Genomic DNA, 20,008 nt, shown 5'->3' with positions numbered 1-20,008 from the left:
AAAAAAAACTTAAAAAAAACAACCAACCAACCAAACAAAAAACTAAAGGCAATGAGTACAATAGAATGATGATTTAAAAAGGAATAATTCACCAGGAATACAAAATAGTTCAAAATTTTATGCACCTAATAACAACCCTCAAAATAGGTAAAAGAAAAAGAGTTAACAGAATTCAAAGGAGATTTTTCTCAAGCTCACATGGAAAAAAAAAAAGAACTCAAAGGAAAAATTTATAACTTAATAATCACCGTGAGAAAGTAAAACCTATCTCTCTCAGTGATTGGTTGATTAAGCAAACCAAAATTATTTAGGATATAGAAAATTCGAACAATATAATCACAAGCTTAATCATAGTGGAACTTGCACTTGGCAATTAGAATATATACATTCTTTTCAAGCACACATTATCTATAAAAATTGACCATGGAGAAGGCCACAAAATAAATCTCAACAAATATTAGAGAATTAATATTATGCAAGTCAGGTTCTCTGATCAAAATATAATTAAATTATAAATCACTTACAAAAATTACTGAAAAAACATGTTTAGAATTTTATTTTGCAACTCTAAGCCAGAGATGTTTAGAAATTTTAAATGTACTTCTAAATAATACATCTGTCAAATAAGAAATATTGTTAGATAAGATATAGAAATGAATGACAATGAAAATATGCTGCAAAAACTAATAAAATAGGGACCTTTGGCAATATTAAAGAAAAAAGATAAAGGTACAAATGAACAATATCAGAAAGAAAAGTTGAACATAATTATAGGTGGAGTAGACATTTTTTAAAAATCAGAGAACTCTATGAAATGTCTGTGGCAATTAATTTTGATACTTAGAAGAATTAATTTGGATACTTATAAATATGCTGATATATATATATGATACAGCATTTTTTTTTGAGATGGAGTCTTGCTCTGTCACCCAGGCTGGAGTGCAGTGGGGCGATCTCGGCTCACTGCAAGCTCCACCTCCCTGGTTCATGCCATTCTCCTGCCTCAGCCTCCCAAGTAGCTGGGACCACAGATGCCCGCCACCACGCCCGGCTAATTTTTTTGTATTTTTAGTAGAGACAGGGTTTCGCCATGTTAGCCAGGATGGTCTCGAACTCCTGACCTCATGATCCAGCCATCTCGGCCTCCCAAAGTGCTGGGATTACAGGCATGAGCCACCGTGCCCAGCCATGATACAGCATATTTAAGAAAAAATTAAAAACCTGAATAGACCTATAGTAACTAAAACTTAAATATACCCTCCTCTTCGCTAGCCTTCATCAAAAAAATCCCAGGTGAGTTCTATCAAACATTCAGAGAACATATAATTCCAGTCCTTCACAAATTGATCCAGAAAACAGAAAAAGAAGAAATGTTACCCTGTTCATTTTGAAACATGTTAAACCTTGGGCAGTATAAGAAATAAAAATTATAAGCCAATTTCACTAGTAAGTATAAATGCAAAAATCCTAAGTAAAGGTCAGCAAACCAAATCAGCAATGTTGTTTAAATGACTAAGTTGGAATTTATTCCCTCTAGGTGGGGGTTTTTTTCCCAAATAAAACAAGGATAATTTAAAACGTTAGAGAAAATTATAAATATAATTTGCATGTTGACAAAGGATAAAAGATTAAAAATATATTTATTCTCTCAATAGATGCAGAAAAATCATACAAAAATAATTAAATACCCATTGATTAAAAACACACATACACAAGTGGAAATTCTTACCAAATAGAAACAGAAATTCCTAATCTCATTTTTAACAAGTTATCTACCAAAAACCTACCAAAAACATCACATGAAGTTGTGAAAAACTAAAAATATTTCCCTGGAATAAGGGAATAAGACAAAGATGACTATTATTCAGCCCCTATTCAATATAGCCCTGGCCAGTGCAGTGAGGCAAGAATAAGATGGAAAGAATGAAATAAAGCTATAATCACTTGAATATATTATGGCTATCTTACTCTGAAAATCTAAAATAATCTGCAAAAACCAAAAAAGAGGATTCAGCAAAGTTGCAGGATACAAGATCAACATATAGAAAAATTAATTTTGTTCCCATACATCAGCAGCAATGACAAAATTCAATTTTCAAAAAAGAACTAAGAAAATAAGTTTAAAAAGTAATTAAATTATGCAGACAATGACAAAGTGTCATTGAAAGCCATAAAAGAAGATTAAATAAGTAATCAATATACCATATTTATGTATAGGAAGAATCAATAGCAAAATAATTTCAATTCTCCCCAAATTAAATAATAAATGTAATACAAACCTAAATTCCAATAGAGTTTTTCACATGCAAGAACAAAGGGCCAAAGGTAGCCAGGATACTCCTGAAGAGGATGAAACAGGTCACAAGGCAGCCTTCCCTACTAGCTATTAAGAGTTTATTGTAACTTAAATTATTTAAGACACTATGGCTTTGGCATAGAGATAGACAAAATGACCAGTGGAACAGATCAGCAAGCCTGGAAATAGAACCATACAGAAATAGAAACTTGACATATGACAGAGGTGGCATTACAATCAGAGGGAAAAGGATGAAAATAGCAATACATAATGTTGGGATAATTGGTTATCCATTACTAATGGTGAAGAAAATTTTTAAAATTAGGTCCTACTTTATACTATACACATACAAGTTGATTAAAAAGCTAATGTTTCACGCCTGTAATCCCAGCACTTTGTGAGGCCAAGGTGGGTGGATCACCTGAGATCAGGAGTTCAAGACCAGCCTGGCCAACATGTTGAAACCCTGTCTCTACTAAAAATAAAAAATTAGCCAGGTGTGGTGGCACATGCCTGTAGTCTCAGCTACTTGGGAGGCTGAGGCAGGAGAATCGCTTGAACCCGGGAGGCAGAGTTTGCAGTGAGCCAAGATTGCGCCACTGCACTCCAGCCTGGGTGACAGAGTGAGACTCCACCTAAAAAAAAAAAAAAAAAAAGAAAACCTAATGTTACAAACAGAAATTTAAACACTTTTTAGAAGAAAACATAGGGAATCTAATGACCACCAGCTAGGGAAAGAGTGTAAATGATATGTAAGAAGCATAAACCATTGAGGAAAAGACTAATACATTTGATTACACACAAAAACAAAACAAGCAAACAAATCCTCTCTTCAAAGTGAAAAGGCAAACCATAGACTGGGATAAGTATGCAACACATTTAACTAACATAACAGTGAGTGTTTAGAATATATTTAAAGAACAAGTTGATAAAAAGCAAACAACCAACAGAAAAATGGACAAAGTACATGAAGAGGCATTTCATAGGAAAGGAAATCTGTCAGGCCCATCAACTTATAAAAAGATACTCAACCTCACTAGGAATCAGGAAATGCAAATTACAATGACATTCACATCCATCTGATTGGCAGACATGTTTAAAGTTTGACAATACCAAGTGTTGGTAAGATTTGGAGTAACAGGAATTCTACATTGCTGGGGAGACTGTAAATTGGAACAACCATTTTGAAGAGCAGTTTGATAATATCCAGCACTTTCATTCCCAGGAATACATCCTAAAGAATCTCTCACAAAAGAGATACATAAAAGGTTGTTTGCTTCAGAATCATTTGTAATAGGAAAAACTGGAAATGACCCAAACTCTCCCAACAGGAGAATAAGTCACCAAGCATTCATCCCATGGAATTCCATATGCAGTGGTTAAAATAAAGGAACTAAACTGCACATATCAACATGGATAAATCTCAAAAACAATGTGTTAAGCAAAAAAAACAGAAAAGTGCAGAAGTATAAACTATAATCCATTTACATGAAGTTAATATGCTAAATTATATATTTACATAATTATATATTTATATATAAATACAATTATATGTTTATTATATTAATTATATATTTATATGATTATATATTATTTATGGAATTATGTATAAATTAAAGGCATACAAATATTCGTGGCAATTATATATACTGATTTTGGTATAATGGATGCTCTGAGGAGAAAATAAAGGAAATGGGGCTAGAGAGGAATATATCCCAGAAGAAATTCAACTATACCTGTAACATGTTATTTCAAAAATAAAATCTGAAGTAAATATGGCAGAATGGTGGGTACACTGATGTTTATTATTCTCTGCAATTTCCAGTATGCCTAAAATGTTTTATTCAAAAAGTGATAACATTAAACTTCGGAAAAGACTTTTTCTCAATGATTGATAAGATTCCCAATAAAATACTAAGATTTCAATAAAATTTGGTCATAAAATTGTCCAAATTCTCATTGTGAAATATCTGTTTTAAGTATGTGTCCATATAATAAAAGAGCTATCTAGACAAAAATTATAAAATATAAATATACACACATGTGCCTAAAGACTAGAAAGGAACAAACTAGAAAGGAACACATACAAAAAGAACATAAGCTTTTAAGCTAGAAGGATTTAGGGTGCAATTTCTTTAACTTTTTAATTTTTAAAATCTGACTTAATGAATGGGAAAAGGGGGTTAAAATAAACGTATTATATACTTCCTAAAAAGTTTTTTCTGTAGAAATAATAATGGTAACACAGATTTAAACAAACAGTGCTCTAGAAATGCCCAGTAAGAAGTAGTGAAGTCCTTTCAGGTTTTCCTCTGAGTTCATTTCTTTCTGTGAAATGATCAGGTTGAACAAACAGGCACACAACAAAGTGACTTGGGTCAAATCACTATCACCACCCAGTTTTCAAGGGCAATGGCAGTCAAGAAGTCGCCGGGGAGTGATACTCTTCTATCCCTTTAATTAAGGCGGGGCTTTTAAAACTCAATTGTTCCATTTGTGTCTCAAATCAATCAGATGAAATTCACCTTTTACGTGGCCTGAATCCTGATAGCTCAGCACACTTGATAGGTAATTTAATCACGTCTGGTGTAGATGAACGCAAACTCAAATTAGCTGCTGAAAGAGTTGGTCTTCTCAGAGATAGCTGTGCTTTTCCACTTTTATGCAAGAGCTGAGCTTCACCAACTGGCTAGCTGGAGGTGTTATTAAAAATTTAGTGAAAGAAACAAAGGTGTGCTCTGGTGTCTCTTGTTACCCTTTCTACTGTTACTCCAGCAGACAAAAGGCATAGAGCCTGCCTCATGAATAATGTGACATGGAATATTCACAATCTATTTTTAATGGAGTCAAGTAATAACATTAAGAGAGATATTTGCAATCTTCAAATTTCACACGGTAACAGGCACAGTAATTTGTTTTGATTCTGAACTGGGGATATCAAGATACATTTTTTACCAAAAAAAAAAAAAAAAAAGGCATACAGTTAACATCAAAATTACAATTCCTCACTTAGAGCATAAACAGGGATAACAAAAATGGACCAAATGTTCTAAACGTCATAAGGGAAGAGCAGGACAGCACAGGCACCTAGATTTCAATCAGTTCTACTTACCCCTCAGTGCAACTTCTTTACTTTTCAAACCAGGTTGGAAATAACCAACCAGTACACAGGGTGACTTCTGTGGGAAGGATGTTTTTGTCATTTTTATTCACTGGGAGGATTGTCTCCCAGGACACTAGGAAGTGGTTCCTGGACGCTGCAACTGTTCATCATCCATCAGTTCTGAAAAACTATCTTAATTACAGAGTAAACAAATTTAAATTCTGAATGAGAGTAAACTGACATGGAAAGACATGGTGCTGGAAATCAGGTGAGGACAGCCAAGGACTGAGATTTGGAGAAACCAGAGAAAAGCAGCATTCAAGCCCCCCTTCCCTGCCAACCTGGAGAGAAAGTCGTGTGGATTCTATTTGTTTCCCAGGCTGTCAAGCAATCTCTCTTCCCTTTGTGCTGTAGAGAGCAGAGCCAGGCCCTAGGATGAAGCAGGAGCTTATTTTCTGTTTATTCACTTAACATCTCAGTAAATATTTATTAATCTCCTACTGTGTGCCAGGCACTATTCTGGGAACTGAGGATTCAACAATGAATAAATAAAGCTTCGTAAGACATTGTCCTCACTGCTATATCTCCACCCCCCAGAAGAGTGCCCAGCACATACTGGGTGCTCAATTATATGTGTGAAATCAATTTGAGTTGGAAATGGGCAATCTGCTGGTTCTCACCATGGGGCATGCATACCCTGAATGTCTGGCTGGGAGGTGTTAAAGCACTAATAGTAGGGATTTTGGCCAGGATTTTATTCTGGTTTCATTCTCTTAAAGGATTGACTTATGCAAAAAACTCCCACAGGTGGGACAGAACCAGAAATAACCCAGATCCTCATGGGCCTTTAGATTTGTGACTTGCATTAGGGGAGGCAGCTAACCAATCTCACACTTTTTTTCCTTTCCAGTCTCCACAGAATCAAAGCAGTCAGGACAGGAATCAAAGTTGGACAGGAATGACAGAGCTGTCTCCGTATTACTTGATCAAGGAAACCAGTATCGGGGAAGTCAAAAGATTTACACAAGTCACATGATGTGTTGGTGACAGAGCTGTGACTAAAACTAAAACCTAGACCTAAGACCTGTGATTTCTTTATTCATCTGGGAGCCTTCAGGCCCATAAAAAAATATGTTGACATTTTCAGAGGAAAGAGCTTACTTATGTGCCTGTGGAACCATCAGGGGCTCTACAAGGTAGTAGCTTAGTTTTGTACACCTCCTAGTTTTTCTCTTATGAAAGAAGATGAAAGAAGTATCTCTGAGGTGTAGCAGCAAAGGAGAAAGTATATGGAAACCCGAGCAATTGGATTTTACTCTTCTGGATATTAGCTTGTGTGCTTCACTTTTATACTCCATTGCAGTTTCCTTCAGTGCCAGCTTTCCCCCTACAGACTAAAACAAAGGTCTTCCCCAAATTCCCTGCCTAAAGGAAAGGCAATCTGTAATACTCTTAATACTTTATTAACTTAAAACATCACTCTAATAAATATGTATTAACAAACATAATGCTTACCAGAAGATCTAAAAACATTTACCAACCTCATCAAAGTGAAAATACCACCTTTCCCCCCTCTGTGGTACACATGGAGGGTCAAAGAGTTGAAGACAGAGCCTTCCTTCCCACATGCCTGCTAGCTCAGAAATCTTTAAAATATCAGCTTGACAATAAAAAACTGAATATACACACATATCTTTGAAGTAACTGTTCAGCTTTTTGTTTACACCTGATAAAATCCAAAAGGGTCAAAAGGGAAGGTTTACAATTCTGTGCTGTCTTCTCAGAATTCCCTCCAAGAGTAAGAACAGACCCAGCCACTTGGAGGTGCAACCGTTAGCTTTTGAGGAGCAGTCAGGGGTTGTGACTTCAGTCTCTCTTCCCCAATACCTAGCATGGTGCCTGGTACCTTGGTAGCCGGTGATCCATGAACATTTGCTGAGTGAATGAATGACATCTTGTCCACAGGCATTGCTTGTGCTTTTACCTCCAGTGATGAGGCTTTCACAGGCCTACTGAAGGGAGGACCTCTAATCCCCTCTCATTACCAACTTCTCTTCTGCTCCTTCTTGGGGGTAGCCTCCGTGGTGCATCTCATGACTTCAAAGTATTAAATTCCTTCCCCAAGTCAGTTTCTGAATCAGTTTTTGAGGGGGAGAAATGATTCCTCCAAGATTTTTAGGCAGCACCCAAAAGAAAGGAGTCAACAGACCCCCCAGAAGGAAAAAAATAAAAGTTAACACTCACTCTTCTTTCTAGATAAAAATATTAGCATTTGTCCACCTTGTAAATGGTGATTCCTCCTCTTCCACACAAATATCTGGGGTAGGTCAAGAGAGGGAGGGAAGAAACCTGAAGGGCATTCCTGTCTGTAGATTAGGGCTGGAAATGGGAAGGACTGTGGGGTCTAAGATTTATTCTGGTCCCCATTTGACTTTGCCTTTGTCTTCAGGTGTAGAGGAGCCTATTTGTGTCCGAAGCCTAGAGAGTCACTTGGTTCTCACTCTCGGCTGCACTTTGAAAAGGTACCTCATCTCTTCTGGCAGCTCCAGGAGGTAAGGCAAAGGAGGAGCAACCTGGTAGGATCTGCAGACTGGACCTGGGGTCTGGAAAGTCAGAAGGGAGTGGAGGCAAACAGGGAGCAGAGTGGTGGCAAGCAGGGAGGCTGCCCTCTGTAGTGTTGTGTAGCTGCTGCTTGCAGCCAGCCAGGGTGCTCATTTGAGCCCGTGCTGCGTCTCCCGGTGCCTTCGGAGGTCCACCTTCCTCTGGAAACCCTTCCCACAGAGGTCGCAGCCGAAGGGCTTGAAGCCTGTGTGTTTGCGGCTGTGGGTGATGAGGTTGGAGCTCTGGCTGAATGCCTTGCCGCACACCTGGCACTTGTGAGGCTTCTCACCTGTGGGGATGGGAGGGGGAGGGGAGAAAGTATGAGTCTATGATAAAGCTAGAGGGGACCCACTGTGACCCACATGCTCTTGGCAGCAGCTGGTTGCACCACAGTCTAAGGCCTTCAAGCAACTTGGAGGGTGATGTGTTGCAACCTGAACTGACTCCCAGCCTGCAATGCGAGTCCCTGGAAGCACCATGGGGGCACCAGGTGAAAGGGAGACTTTCTGAAGGGGGGTTCCCAGCCAAAGGCCTCAAACGGTTTCCTGCTAAACGGAAACAGAGCAAAGGCCACGTGCCCTCCCCAGCTGAATCTACCCCGGGAGGACTCCCCTGACTTTATAAGCCATGAACACTCAGAGCAGATGTTCAACAGGAAGGGGAGGGGGAAGCTGTCCTAAAACCGTGTGACTCCGTTCTAATTCAGAGGAAGTTTTCAAATCTGAATTTCCAAGTGGGTGTTAGTTTGTATGGATCAGTGAGCCTGTCTTCTTTCTTGTTCTTGAAGGACAGCAGATTATATCTGAAAACACATCTTAACATGGACTTTCTTTCTTTATTTATTTCTCTCTCTCTCTCTCTCTTTCTTTCTAAGTTCCAGGGTACATGTGCAGGATACGTTTTTCAATATCTTATTTTAAAAATCCACATTTGGGCCACAAAGGATTAAGGCAGCTGATACTTTACTGTCTTGATTTTTCCTTAATTTTATGAGGTTAATCACATGATTCTTTATATACCAGCAATTCTTCACCACAAATTAATAAATAAGAGAACATAAGAAGGTTTTGTCTTGTTCCCCATCTCATGTGTTGTTGGGTAAATGGCATGAATTTCCAATAGCCCAGCATGGCATTATAGTCAGGGCTCAGCCTTGGAAAAAATATAAAATAGATGAAGTTTGTTTTTGAGGAACCCTCTGTCCTCCTTGCTAAAAACTCTTTTCTGTTTTCATGCTTCAGATTTCCTTGATAAGAAACCACCCATCAAAATGTATTCTATCCCTTTAGGGTCAAACAAATCTGAGAAAACAAATTCTAGGCATAACGTAAATGTTTGATAAGGGCTTAATGTTTTATTCAGTCAAGATCCTAGTTGCATTTTGATAAGTGTCCTGAATACCTTACTTATAAGGAGTGAATTACATGGAAATTTCAGGTAAGAGGGAATGATTAAAGTAGAATACTTTTCTGGGTTTTCAATGGAAATATATACATTACCCAAGTATATTTATAAACATCAAGGGTGGGTGTTTAGAATACACTGTGATTTGTTCTAAATCAGTATTCATATTCTGCAATAAAATTTTCAGAAATTCTGGGTCTCATGTAAATGTCTTTTGACTATTAGAGTGTTCTTGGCATTAAAACTCCCACCCGCACATAAAGTGTTAGACAAACAGTCCAGGATTAAAAGCCAGAGCATTACATGGCTACATTATTCATTCAGTCTTACTTCTGATAAATCATTCACTCTTTCTGAGTTTCAGGATGGTAAGAGCAGCTCCTTCTACTTTCTTGAGTGGCAATAAGAATCAAATGAAATGATAGATTTGAAAGTAATTTGTAAATTATAAAGCATTATAATAGGTAAGGAATTATCATTATTATGGCATTAACTTGCAGATATTTTGAAAAGGGCAATAAGTGAACAGAAGCTTTCTGTCTACCAACCTCATGACTCTGAACATAAAATACAATAAACAGTGGTCAAGAGTGAACATTTGAGAGGTCAGACCTGAATTTGAGCTCTGGCCCTGTCATTTGCTAGCAGTGTGACCCTGGGCAGATTACCTAGCCTCATTTTCTTCATCTCTAAAATGGGGAGAAGGAGTAGTCGCTACCTCTCAGAGTTGTTGTGAGCATAAAATGAAATAATGCATTTAAAAAATGCTTAGCAGAGAGTTTAATCATATTTGCCATTATTTGTTCCTCTTCAATCAGAATAAGCTCTCAGACTCCTGAGAATGCAGCCGGAGAGTCCACACGAGTCCCTCCCACAAAAGGCCAGGTGGTTAGGGAAAGTCCTCAATCTCTAGGTAAGCTTTAGAGCAACTCTCTAAGAGGACCCTGGAGCTTCATATTTCACCCAGAGCAGGCAGCAGTGGAAGCAGCTGCTAACCTAAAGGAAAATGTTCTTTCCAAGTATAGAGTACCTGTGAGCTGACCTGCTGAGTGGCCTTTCAGACACAACCCCAAATCAAGGTGGCTCTGGGGAGAATTATGCCTGTAAATGAACCGAAGAACCCACCCCTTTGTTTTCTTTAACACAGAGCAGAGAATAACTCCATCAGAAAGGCCTCATCCACCACTCACTGGGGCCAGAAATCAGAGAAGATGAGTAATGTTGGCCTCAGGGTGTTTCCTACAAGCCAAGGGCCTTTTTAGCTCACCAGTGTGGATGAAAGTGTGTTTCTTCATGTCTGACTTCTGGTGGAACCTCTTGCCACAGTACTGACAGGGGTAGGGCCGAGTGTCTGAGTGGATAAGCAGGTGTGTGGACAGTGTGGATGACCTCTTGAAGCTCTTCCCACAGATCTTACAGTCAAAGCTCCGTTCCTGCAGAGACAGAGAGAGACAGAGAGAGACAGAGAGAGAGAGAGAGATGCAGCACTCCTACTGCAGTCAACTAGACTGCTGCTCTCCTCACCCCTCAGCTGACCCTAAAATCCCTTGAACACTTTTTCTTTCTTTTTTTGAGACAGTCTCCTCTGTCGCCCAGGCTTGAGTGCAGTGGAACGATCTCAGTTCACTGCACCCTCCACCTCCCAGGTTCAAGCAATTCTCGTGTCTCAGCCTCCCAAGTAGCAGGGACTACAGGCACACGCCATCACACCTGACTAATTTTTGTATTTTTAGTAGAGATGGGGTTTCACCATGTTGGTCAGGCTGGTCTCAAACACCTGGCCTCAAGTGATTCGCCCACCTCGGCCTCTCAAAGTATTGGGATTACAGGCCACCGTGCCTGGCCCTTCAACACTTTTTCTACCAAAACATTCTTCACCCACAACCTTCCACACCCCATGGCAAATACATATCCACACCCTGCTTTTTTGACACCCATTAGCACACACTTCTCCACCCTCCTCAACAGGAGGCTTAGACCTCAGTCACTTGAGATGCCACCTCCCCCCAGCCAGTGTGGGTGCTGGGGGAGATGGGCTGATACTCTTTTTAGCCTTCGTAAGTAGGCATTCTCCTGAGATAGCTATTGGTATATTTACTTGCTCATCTACTCTCCATCTCTCAGCTAAACTATAATCTTCATGTGGGCATGCTGTCAAGGACCTGATGTGTTATAAGATTCTTAAGTACTTGGCACCTGGAAGTTAGCCAACAAATATTTATTAATGAATGAATGAATAAATAGAGGGGGTGGGGCATGGTGGCTCACGCCTGTAATCCCAGCACTTTGGGAGGCCCAGGCTGGTGGATCACTTGAGGCCAGGAGTTCGTGACCAGCCAGGCTAACGTGGCGAAATCCCGTCTCTACTAAGAACACAAAAATTAGCTGTGCTGTAGTGGCACGCGCCTGTAATCCCAGCTACTTAGGAGGCTGAGGCACGAGAATCACTTTAACCTGACAGGGGGAGGTTGCAGTGAGCTGAGATTGTGCAACTGCCCTCCAGCCTGGGCAACAGAGCCAGACTCTGAAAGAAAAGAAAAGAAAGAAAGGAAGGAAAGAATGAATAGCGGGGTGAATATGCTACTAGATGCTCTAAATGAGCTGAGATTCCCGCCTTTTCAGTCGAGAGGGGTCAATGCAAATTAAGTGACAACCATTTGGTGAAAAGAATAGGCACAAAGAAACAGAGCTAGTAAGTCTGATATATCAGCAGCACGAATCAGTGCATACAAACCTACCTCAAGCCCAAAGTAACAATGAGGATCACACTCTCGAGGCTCACAGTGGTGTGACACCAAAATCTAGGGCTGCCTCAAGGCCTGAGCTGGCCACAATCCTCCTTTCCCTACACACCTGCACCACGGCAAGAGGACGCAGCGGAGGGCTTGGGGGAGGAAACTGGGGGAAGTCGAGGAGAAAACTTCCAGGCAGAGAGTGGCTGGTGCTGCACCGAGGAGATGCAGAAGATCCCGGAGCAGGGCCGCGCGCGGCGGTGCGCCCCGCGCTTACCTGCGAGTGCACGGCTTTGTGCTGCTCCAGGCTCACCGCGTGCCCGAAGGTCTTGCCGCACATCTCGCAGGCAAAGGGTCTGGTACCGCTGTGGGACCTGCGCACGTGCACCTCGAGCCCGTGCGGCGTGGAGAACACCTAAGGCGGGTGGGGCCAGAGAGAAGGCCGCTGAGAGGGGCCGCGGGGCGCAGGCGAGGAGCGGGTAGGGGAAGCGGGAGCACGGCAGGCGAGGTGGTGAGCTCGGGAGCCTCACCTTGCTGCACTTGATGCACTTGTAGGAGCCGCCGCCCAGCAGCAGGCGGGTGCACAGCAGCTCCGACTCCACCTTGACGCCAGCGCCCTTGTCTGCGTGCAGCCCGTGGCCACGCTCGGGGTACAGCAAGCCCGCCGCTACCGTGGGCCTCTCATACAGCCCGGCTGCCGCAGACCCGAAGTCGCCGTAGAGCCCTAGGCCAGGGCCAGCGGTGGCACCGGCCCCTGCGCTGCAGCTCCCTGGCGCCCCGGCCCCCGCGCCGCCGGCAGCCCGCTTCGGGCCGTACAGCGCGGCCGGGTGGCCCGGCTCCGGGGCGGGTTCACAGAAGAGGCCCAGGCCAGCGCCGCGCTCCAGGGCCCCACACGGTCGGTAGCTCTGCACCAGGTGCCGCAGGTCAGAACCCGCCAGGCCGCTCCATGAGTACGGTTTGAAAGGCAGGGGGAAGGGCTGGGCTTCGTCCAGCGATGGGCACATTGACTTCTCCGAGGCTGTGGAGGCACAAGGGGAGCGTCCGGTCAGGCTTCAGACGGCAGAGCGGAGGCCGCCGGGCTGCGGCTGCGAGCGTGGCGTGTTCGCGGACTGCGGGGCACCCAGCGCTTGTAGAACACTGGTGCGCCAGGTGCCAGGCTCGCCCCAGGGTAAAACGTGGCCCGGGCCCTGGGGCCTCGCAGGCCACTATAGGAGGCAGAACAGCAAACAGATCATTGAAAAGACCTCGGGAGAGGAGGTCGTAAATTCTGTGCGAGTGCAGCGGAGGCGCTCGGCGTTCCGAGGATCTTTTCTGGCTGGACCCGCGCACCTGGAGATCCTACAGGGAAGGGCGCATCTATAAATGCCCGGAGTTGAGCTGTTAGGAAGGAGAAGGCGGCGGCCGTTCGGCCCCTCACAGCACTCAGGGGCGGAAGGGTCCAGCCACCAGCGCAGGCACTCTCCCAGCCCCACATGTTCCCATTCAATTCTTTTTCTTCCCAGAATCCACGAGGAAGGAGGGAGAAGGTCCATAAATGCGGCCCCGAACTACCCGAAAGGCTGGTATCTGAATAAACCCGAAGGTATTAAGATTTCACGAAGTTAAGTGCCCAGTGTACGTAGCAAAGGAGCAGCAGGAAAGGGGCTTTTGGGCTTAAATTGACAGCCAAATACTCCCCATTCCTGTTACAGTTTGATGGAGGCGGGGAACCTGAAATTCTCAGAGAATAACTATAACTCATAAGGTTTAGCCACCACCTGCAAGGAGACAGCTCTGAATTCTCGGCCTGCTACGCCCCCACCCACGTGAATTTTGCTAAAACTAGTGACCCCAACGCATGTGAGTGCATACGGCATTTACAAATGTGTGTGTGTGTGTGCGCGCGCGCACACACACACACACACACTCCAGTTCAGGCTGGCCACTTCAGTGAGAGGCTGTACCCGGAGTTTCGTTCGGAGGGGTTCGGGGCGCGCCCAATCCTTGTCTGGCCACTTGACGCCCTGGCAGGAAGAATCCTCCCGCCGCCGGCTCCCAGACACACTTGCTGGAGCTATGGTTTTCGCCAAGTCAACTCACTGATTGTGGGACGGGTGGTGGTATCTTCTAAAACTAGCAAACATATTCTGGATATAACCGGCCCTTGACAGAATCCGGCTGGTCTGCTCATTCCTTCCCCCGGCCGGGACTCGAGACGCCCCCACCCAACGTGTGGTCACTTAGTTTGCCTGAAGCTGGATTGCTCGCTGGAAATGAAACCCAGAGAGCAGGCCCCTGAGGCTAGGTTAACCCGGCAAAACGAAAAATGAAACAGGCCCCCAATCTGCGCCTGTGAAGACCAAGCCGCGGGCTGAGATTTTCGTCCTGCCCCCTCCCTGCCGCCCAGCGCCTAGCTCCTCTGCCTGGCCCGTTCTGCCCTGTTCTCTGAGGTTTGGGGGTCTAGATTGCAGGATCCTAGCACTTTATAAAACAGTCAGGTCTGGTCAGAAAATGAAAGGTCAGCGTTGCTGCCAGTCGAAACGACTGGTTTGTTTTCCGTCACCGGCCAGCACCGCGCAAACGAATCTAAGCGACAAGCAGCTAGGGTCCTGCCGCCTGGGATGGAGGCAGCAGCCCCAGCGGGCAAGCTGTCCAAGTCCCAGAGAAGCCGGATGCCTCCTTCCCCTACGAATCAGCTCCCTTCTCCCGGAAAGACTCTCCAACTCCCCGTTAGCATTTCTACGCCCAAGGTCGCGCCAATTCCCCCCCAGCACTGCCGGGTCCCTGCAGCTCCCGCCAAAGAGGTTCCCAGTGGGTTCCTACCTGGAGACGCGGAGGGTGACGGGGGCCTCCAGAAGTCCTCAAACTCCGAGCTCCGTTCGCAGACGCTGCCTTCGCAGCTGTCTGGGGATGCGGAGGCTCTGTCTGGGGCTTCGGTCAGCTGCGATTCGGGGGACAAACGGTCCCGGGGCTCCGCCTTCGCCCCGCCTGCATTTGAAGTGCTGTCTGCAAAGAGGAGGCAGGTGAGGGGCTCAGGCTGGGACCGGTTGAGTCTGAGGGTGCTGAAGGCTCCCCCAATCCCCCGACCAGGGCAGCCGAGCGTCTTCCCCTCTCCACCCAGACCCCGGCCGGGAACCCTCTCGGATCCGAGGGCAGGCGCAGAGAGGCCATGGCACCTAGGAGACAAACCCGGAGGAACCGGGACAGTAGGAAACAAAAACAGCAGCAAAAGGGACGTTGGGGCAGCCCCTCCCAGCTCCGGACTAATGGTGTGCCGAGGTGCAGTAGGCATCCGGGGGAGCAGCCCCGCCTGGCCCGCGCGCGCCTCGCACCTGCTCGGCTAGGCGCCGGTACATTCTCTAAACGGAGGGAATAGTCTGGTCCTGGGGAGCGCGGCTGGTGGTAGCTGTGAGCCTTCTTGCTTTTGACGAGAAATGAGCGCGGCATGGTGGTCCGGCACTTTCCCCACTGCGCCCCAAGAGTCCCTGGAGCCGCTGTCACCCACGGTCACTCCGAGGGCTTGCTCAGCCCCAGCCCGGAGGAGACCTGAGAGGGAAAGAAAACCAGGTGGAGACGTGGGTCAGTACTCTCCGGTGCGGCGGACTGGGCACCCAGGCGGAGGGAGAGCGCGGGCCAGGGAGGCGCGCAGAGGGCCCACGGGAGGAGGGGCTTGACCCTGCTGCGCCGCGCTTACCAGGTGGCACTTGGACAGGTGGCGCGAACCCGCCGTCGTTGCCGCCGCCGCCACTGACACAGCTCAGCGGTAAAACCTGTCCCGGGGCCCTGGCTTAGGCCCCTTTCCTCCTCCCTGCCCACGCCCCCCAGCTCCTCCCCTTTCCTAGCCAAGCTCGCTCCGGCAATCAAACTCCCTGGAGAGCTGTAGTTCCCATCGGGTGGGTTACCCCACCTCAGCTACTCATTGCCTGCCTGGCTGTGCTTTACGGCTGGCGAGGGAGGGCGGGGACACGCGGATCGGTTTAGGGGCCGGGGATGCCCAGTGGGCGAGGACCCGGAAGGGGCAAGGAGCCAAGACCTCCAAGAGCCAGCTACCAACTGGAGTGAAAGGACCGGGGGGAGGGGGGAACAGAACACAAGATAAAACTGTGGGGCGGCGGGAGGACAGCAGCAGAGGGATTGGGGACAGCAGAGGCCAGAGAAAGGAGGTGGGAGAGCAAAGGGACAGGAAAGTGAGGGGAACAACAGAGGACCAACCCCCGCCCCAGGAGAAACTCGCATCCGGGTGATCCCACTCGCCCCTCACTAGTGCCCCACGTAGGAGAAACTTTGGCCTTCGACTCCCGGCTGCGGCGGGCACCGGTCGAGGCTGCGGCGAGCCATCCCAGACCATGGAGACCTAACCTCGGGAATCAGGTCCCGGGAAAAAAGCACTTTCCGTTCTGCTCACCAAAAAATCTTGTCCTAGGGAGGTGGATCCCGATCCACGAACGTTGACTGGGAAATGCTAGGTGTCCCGAGTCGGTAGTGCACCGACAATTTAGCAGACAAAAAAGACAGGACGCCAGAGCGCGCAGGCTGCATTGGCAGAGAGCGGGGGTCGGGCCCGGGCCCGGGAGGGAACTAGCTGCCCGGGGCGTCGCTCTCATTAACCCCCAATCAGTTCACCTAATACCAGGTCGAAATCTGAGCGCAGCGGGAGGGCGTGGCTGCGCCTGCCGCTAGGCTCCAGCCGGCTCCGGGGGCGGTACCCCACAGTCGAGGTGGTCTGGAGTAAACGAATCTGCCTTCCTCCCGGGGTGAAGGCGATGGTGACCGGGTTCACACGTGAGCTGCAGTACAGCAGTTCTCCGTGGCCTCGGCTGGTTCAGAAACGAGGGTGCTGGGAACTCTGGGCCGGGGCAGGACCTGCAGTTCTCCGGCTTCGCGCTGTTTCCACTGCCGGACTAGGAGCCCCTCGGCTTCCTAGGCAAGATGCAGGCCACACAGTCTACGTCTGTCCGTTGGCGCTCTCAGCTCAAACGAGTCCTACAGGCCTTGGTCCCTGTAGGGTGCAGGCCCCCTGCTCCAGATCCCCAGCCCCATTGTGTCCCCTTCTCCGGAGGAATGGGAATAGACCTGGGAGAAAAGACCCCTGGGACGTGTCGCGGGGCTCCCGCGAAGTTTCCCGCTACCCAAGCGCCAGAATGCCCCTAGGGGTGAGGGTGCCATCCGCCTCCCTCCGGGGTGGCTCCTAGGGCTAGAGCTTTGTCGCTTCCTGCACTTCTCGTCCGTACAATTAGACGCCACAAACCCCAAACCCAATTCTTTAAACAGCCACGAAACTCGGAAGAAAAGAAAAACGGAGTGGCGTTGTCCCGAGGGTCCCGCTGCAGCTTGGACCCGCGTTGGCTGGGAGCGGGACAGATGGGGGCGGGGTAACTGTCAGCGCCGGAGCTGGGTCTGGGCTGGCGCCACCAGAGACCAGGCGGACGCGGAGGCCGCCTCCCCACCCGGGCTGTAAGCCCACGCCTCTCTCGCACCCCGGCCCGCTTTGCTGGTTCCTGTGGGGAGCGACAGAGTTTGGAGGAGATAGGGGCCCCGGGGCCTGGGCCGAGCGCGTGGGAAGGCAACCCCGCGCTGCAGCTGGCGCGGGAGGTGGGGCGGCCCCTCCGCGCGCTCAGGCCTCTCCTCACCGTCCGGGCCCGGGAAGGAGGGAGCGGAGGGCGCTAAGGGGGCGTCCTCCCGAGGGCAGCTGCCGCCGCCTCCCCACCAGATGTTTCCTTCCCTGGTGGATTTGGCTCCCCTGCCGAACCACCAGACCGCCTGCTGCGCGCCCCCAGCTCCAGATTTCCAGTCACACTGCGCGGGTCGCGCCCTAACCCAGCTGCCGGAGCTCTCGGGGCTCCCGCACGGCGGTCCGCAGCAGGTGGGAAACCGCCCGCGCCCTCTGATCGCCCCCGCAGTGCCAATGCTCTGCGAGTCCCCGCGGCCGCCCCCACCAGGGCAGGAGGCGCAGAACAGGCTCGGCGGACCTACCTGCGGAGTCACGGCGCGGGCACCGCGCTAGGAGAGTTTTCAAACGGAATCTTGCTTTCGGGAGAGACCGCTCTGTCTCTCTGACTTAAAAAAAAAAAAATTCTCCTTCCGAGCTCAGCCCCCAAAACCACAAGCTTCACTTCCTGAGCGTTACTGAGTCGCTCGCAAAGCCCTCCCAGACCTGCTCCCAACCCCTGTCGGGCGGCCGGGCGCGCTCCTTTGCGCAAGTGGCCAGGCGGTGGGGGGCCTGGCCTTTCCAGCCCGTCCCGCGCGCCCCTTAGTAGTCCTCCCAGTTCTCTCCCTGTGGGTCGGCAGGGGATGGGGGAAATTGGAGGTCCGGACACTTAGGCACTAGAAATGACTTGAAAGAAAATGAACTATTCTTGGCTCCAGGGAGACTTCCGCAGCGAGAGAAGCCACAGATTGAGGACACAGATTGACTGGCGAGAGAGGGGTGGGGGGCGCCCCGCTCCGAGGACCCTCCCCGCCCCTCAGGCCTCGGTCACCCGCCCCCCCACCCCCGACCCCGCCGCCTCCTAGGGCTGCACCACCCCCGGGTCGGGACCGTGAATCACCGGCCCGCGGTGCCGCCGGCCTGGAGCCCGGCGAGTGGCCACGGCGTCCGCAGAGCGAAACCTGCCCCGCGGCCCCGAAATAGCTTGTTGTGGAAACACTTGGGGATAAATACGCCCAACGAGGCTGAAAATACCTTGACACCCAATCCGAGAGGTTTGCTCATTTCCCTTCGGATTTAGGTAATGGTTAAATTTGGAAGAGGTGGGCGAGCGCCGAGCCCCCGGCGGAGAGGGCCCTGGCGGCGCGTCCCGCGGGCGCCCGGCGGGACCGGTGGGCGCACCCTCCCCGCGCGGAGCTCGCCGGCTCTCGACCGGGTCCGCTCAGCCTTCGACTAATTTCCGGTGGTCGGAGCTGCGAAATTAAAGGCCGCGCGGGGGCAGCGCCGGCGGCTGCTAGGCTGACTCCGCCCTGCCGGGGCAAGCCAGGGAGAGCGGGACCTCGCACGCGGGCTCTGCCACCGCCTGAGGTCATACCCAGGCACTGGGTGCTGGCGGGAGCAGTAAAGCGCCATAAAAGCACCACTTTGATGACTATTGCAAAGTAAGCCTTCTTCGCTTGGATTGTATGTTTCATGAGGGTAGGCACTGGATCTTCATCTTTATGTCCTAGGCAGGCTCTTAACAAAAGTCCGTGGACTGAGTAAATGAATGAGTGGGGTTAATTAACTAATTAATTCTATTAATAGAACAGGGGGAAAAAACTTAAAACCTAGCTCATAGATACATGAACAAATGCAGCAACCTCCAACGCTAGACTGTATGCCATGACCCATAGTGTGTGGCCTGCTGTGTATACTCAAAGCCTACACCCTTTGCTCATTGGAGTGGATGGATGTTGTAGTCATGTTACTTTTCAAAATGAATTGACTTGGATTTTGATTACAACTTCGTGCACAATAAGCCTCCAATGTCAGACACGCACAAGGAGAAGAGAGTGGTGCTCCCCAGTTCTTGCAAAATAACTACCATGTTTTAGGTTAATCTTAAATTGTTATGGGGGGGAAGCCCTTAAAGCTCTTTTCCTAGAAACAGTTTTTAAATTATTCTTATTTTGCATTGTAAATTTAAAATTTTGCAGGGAATATTTGGTTAGTATAGCAGTGCTTCGAGCATGTATTAATAAATTATACGTTTTGTTAAGCAACGACCTATGCCCCTATTGTATGCCAGGCGCTGGGCAAATCTTGTTTGCCTAGCTGTCCTCCTTCATTTGCTCAACACATCCCTTCTTTATATATAAATGCAGAGGCAAGCAATTTTGGTCAGAAAGGAAAATTAAGGACATTTTGTTAATATTTTATTTCTTGTGTGCTTTGTCCTGGCCTAAGGTATAAAAATCTCACAG

General features: G+C 47.9%; 1 protein-coding gene across 5 annotated transcripts; it reads right to left on the bottom strand.

Moving 5' to 3' along the window:
* Positions 1-529: 529 nt before the first annotated feature.
* On the bottom strand, positions 530-18,241 carry GFI1 (growth factor independent 1 transcriptional repressor). Of its 5 annotated transcripts, none has more exons than XM_016922421.4 (7): positions 18,089-18,241; positions 15,448-15,661; positions 14,939-15,121; positions 12,667-13,154; positions 12,414-12,551; positions 10,672-10,837; positions 530-8,289 (listed from the first exon to the last, which is right to left on the bottom strand). In XM_016922421.4, exons 2-7 carry the CDS (start codon positions 15,560-15,562, stop codon positions 8,111-8,113), a joined length of 1,269 nt encoding a protein of 422 aa, XP_016777910.1. In that variant the 5' UTR covers positions 15,563-15,661; positions 18,089-18,241; the 3' UTR covers positions 530-8,110. The 5 variants fall into 5 exon arrangements, with proteins under 5 accessions (XP_016777910.1, XP_016777909.1, XP_016777907.1 ...); XM_016922420.4 differs by lacking the exon at positions 18,089-18,241 and adding an exon at positions 16,521-17,987; XM_016922418.4 differs by lacking the exon at positions 18,089-18,241 and adding an exon at positions 15,810-16,505.
* Between the last annotated feature and the right edge of the window lie 1,767 nt (positions 18,242-20,008).

Source organism: Pan troglodytes, chromosome 1, assembly GCF_028858775.2.
Source record: "Pan troglodytes isolate AG18354 chromosome 1, NHGRI_mPanTro3-v2.0_pri, whole genome shotgun sequence".
Classification (NCBI taxonomy): domain Eukaryota; kingdom Metazoa; phylum Chordata; class Mammalia; order Primates; family Hominidae; genus Pan; species Pan troglodytes.
The sequence above is the reverse complement of the archived record's forward strand: the minus strand, read 5'-3'. Positions and strand labels throughout refer to the sequence as shown.

What these genes read in the sequence shown, in the direction of transcription:
- GFI1 (XM_016922421.4), bottom strand. Translation starts at nt 15,562, where the DNA reads ATGCCGCGCTCATTTCTCGTCAAAAGCAAGAAGGCTCACAGCTACCAC. An exon ending in AGTGCATCAAGTGCAGCAAG is followed by an intron (nt 12,552 to 12,666) that starts GTGAGGCTCCCG and finishes CACCCGCCTTAG; the next exon opens with GTGTTCTCCACGCCGCACGG. An exon ending in ACACACTTTCATCCACACTG is followed by an intron (nt 8,290 to 10,671) that starts GTGAGCTAAAAA and finishes CCATCCCCACAG; the next exon opens with GTGAGAAGCCTCACAAGTGC.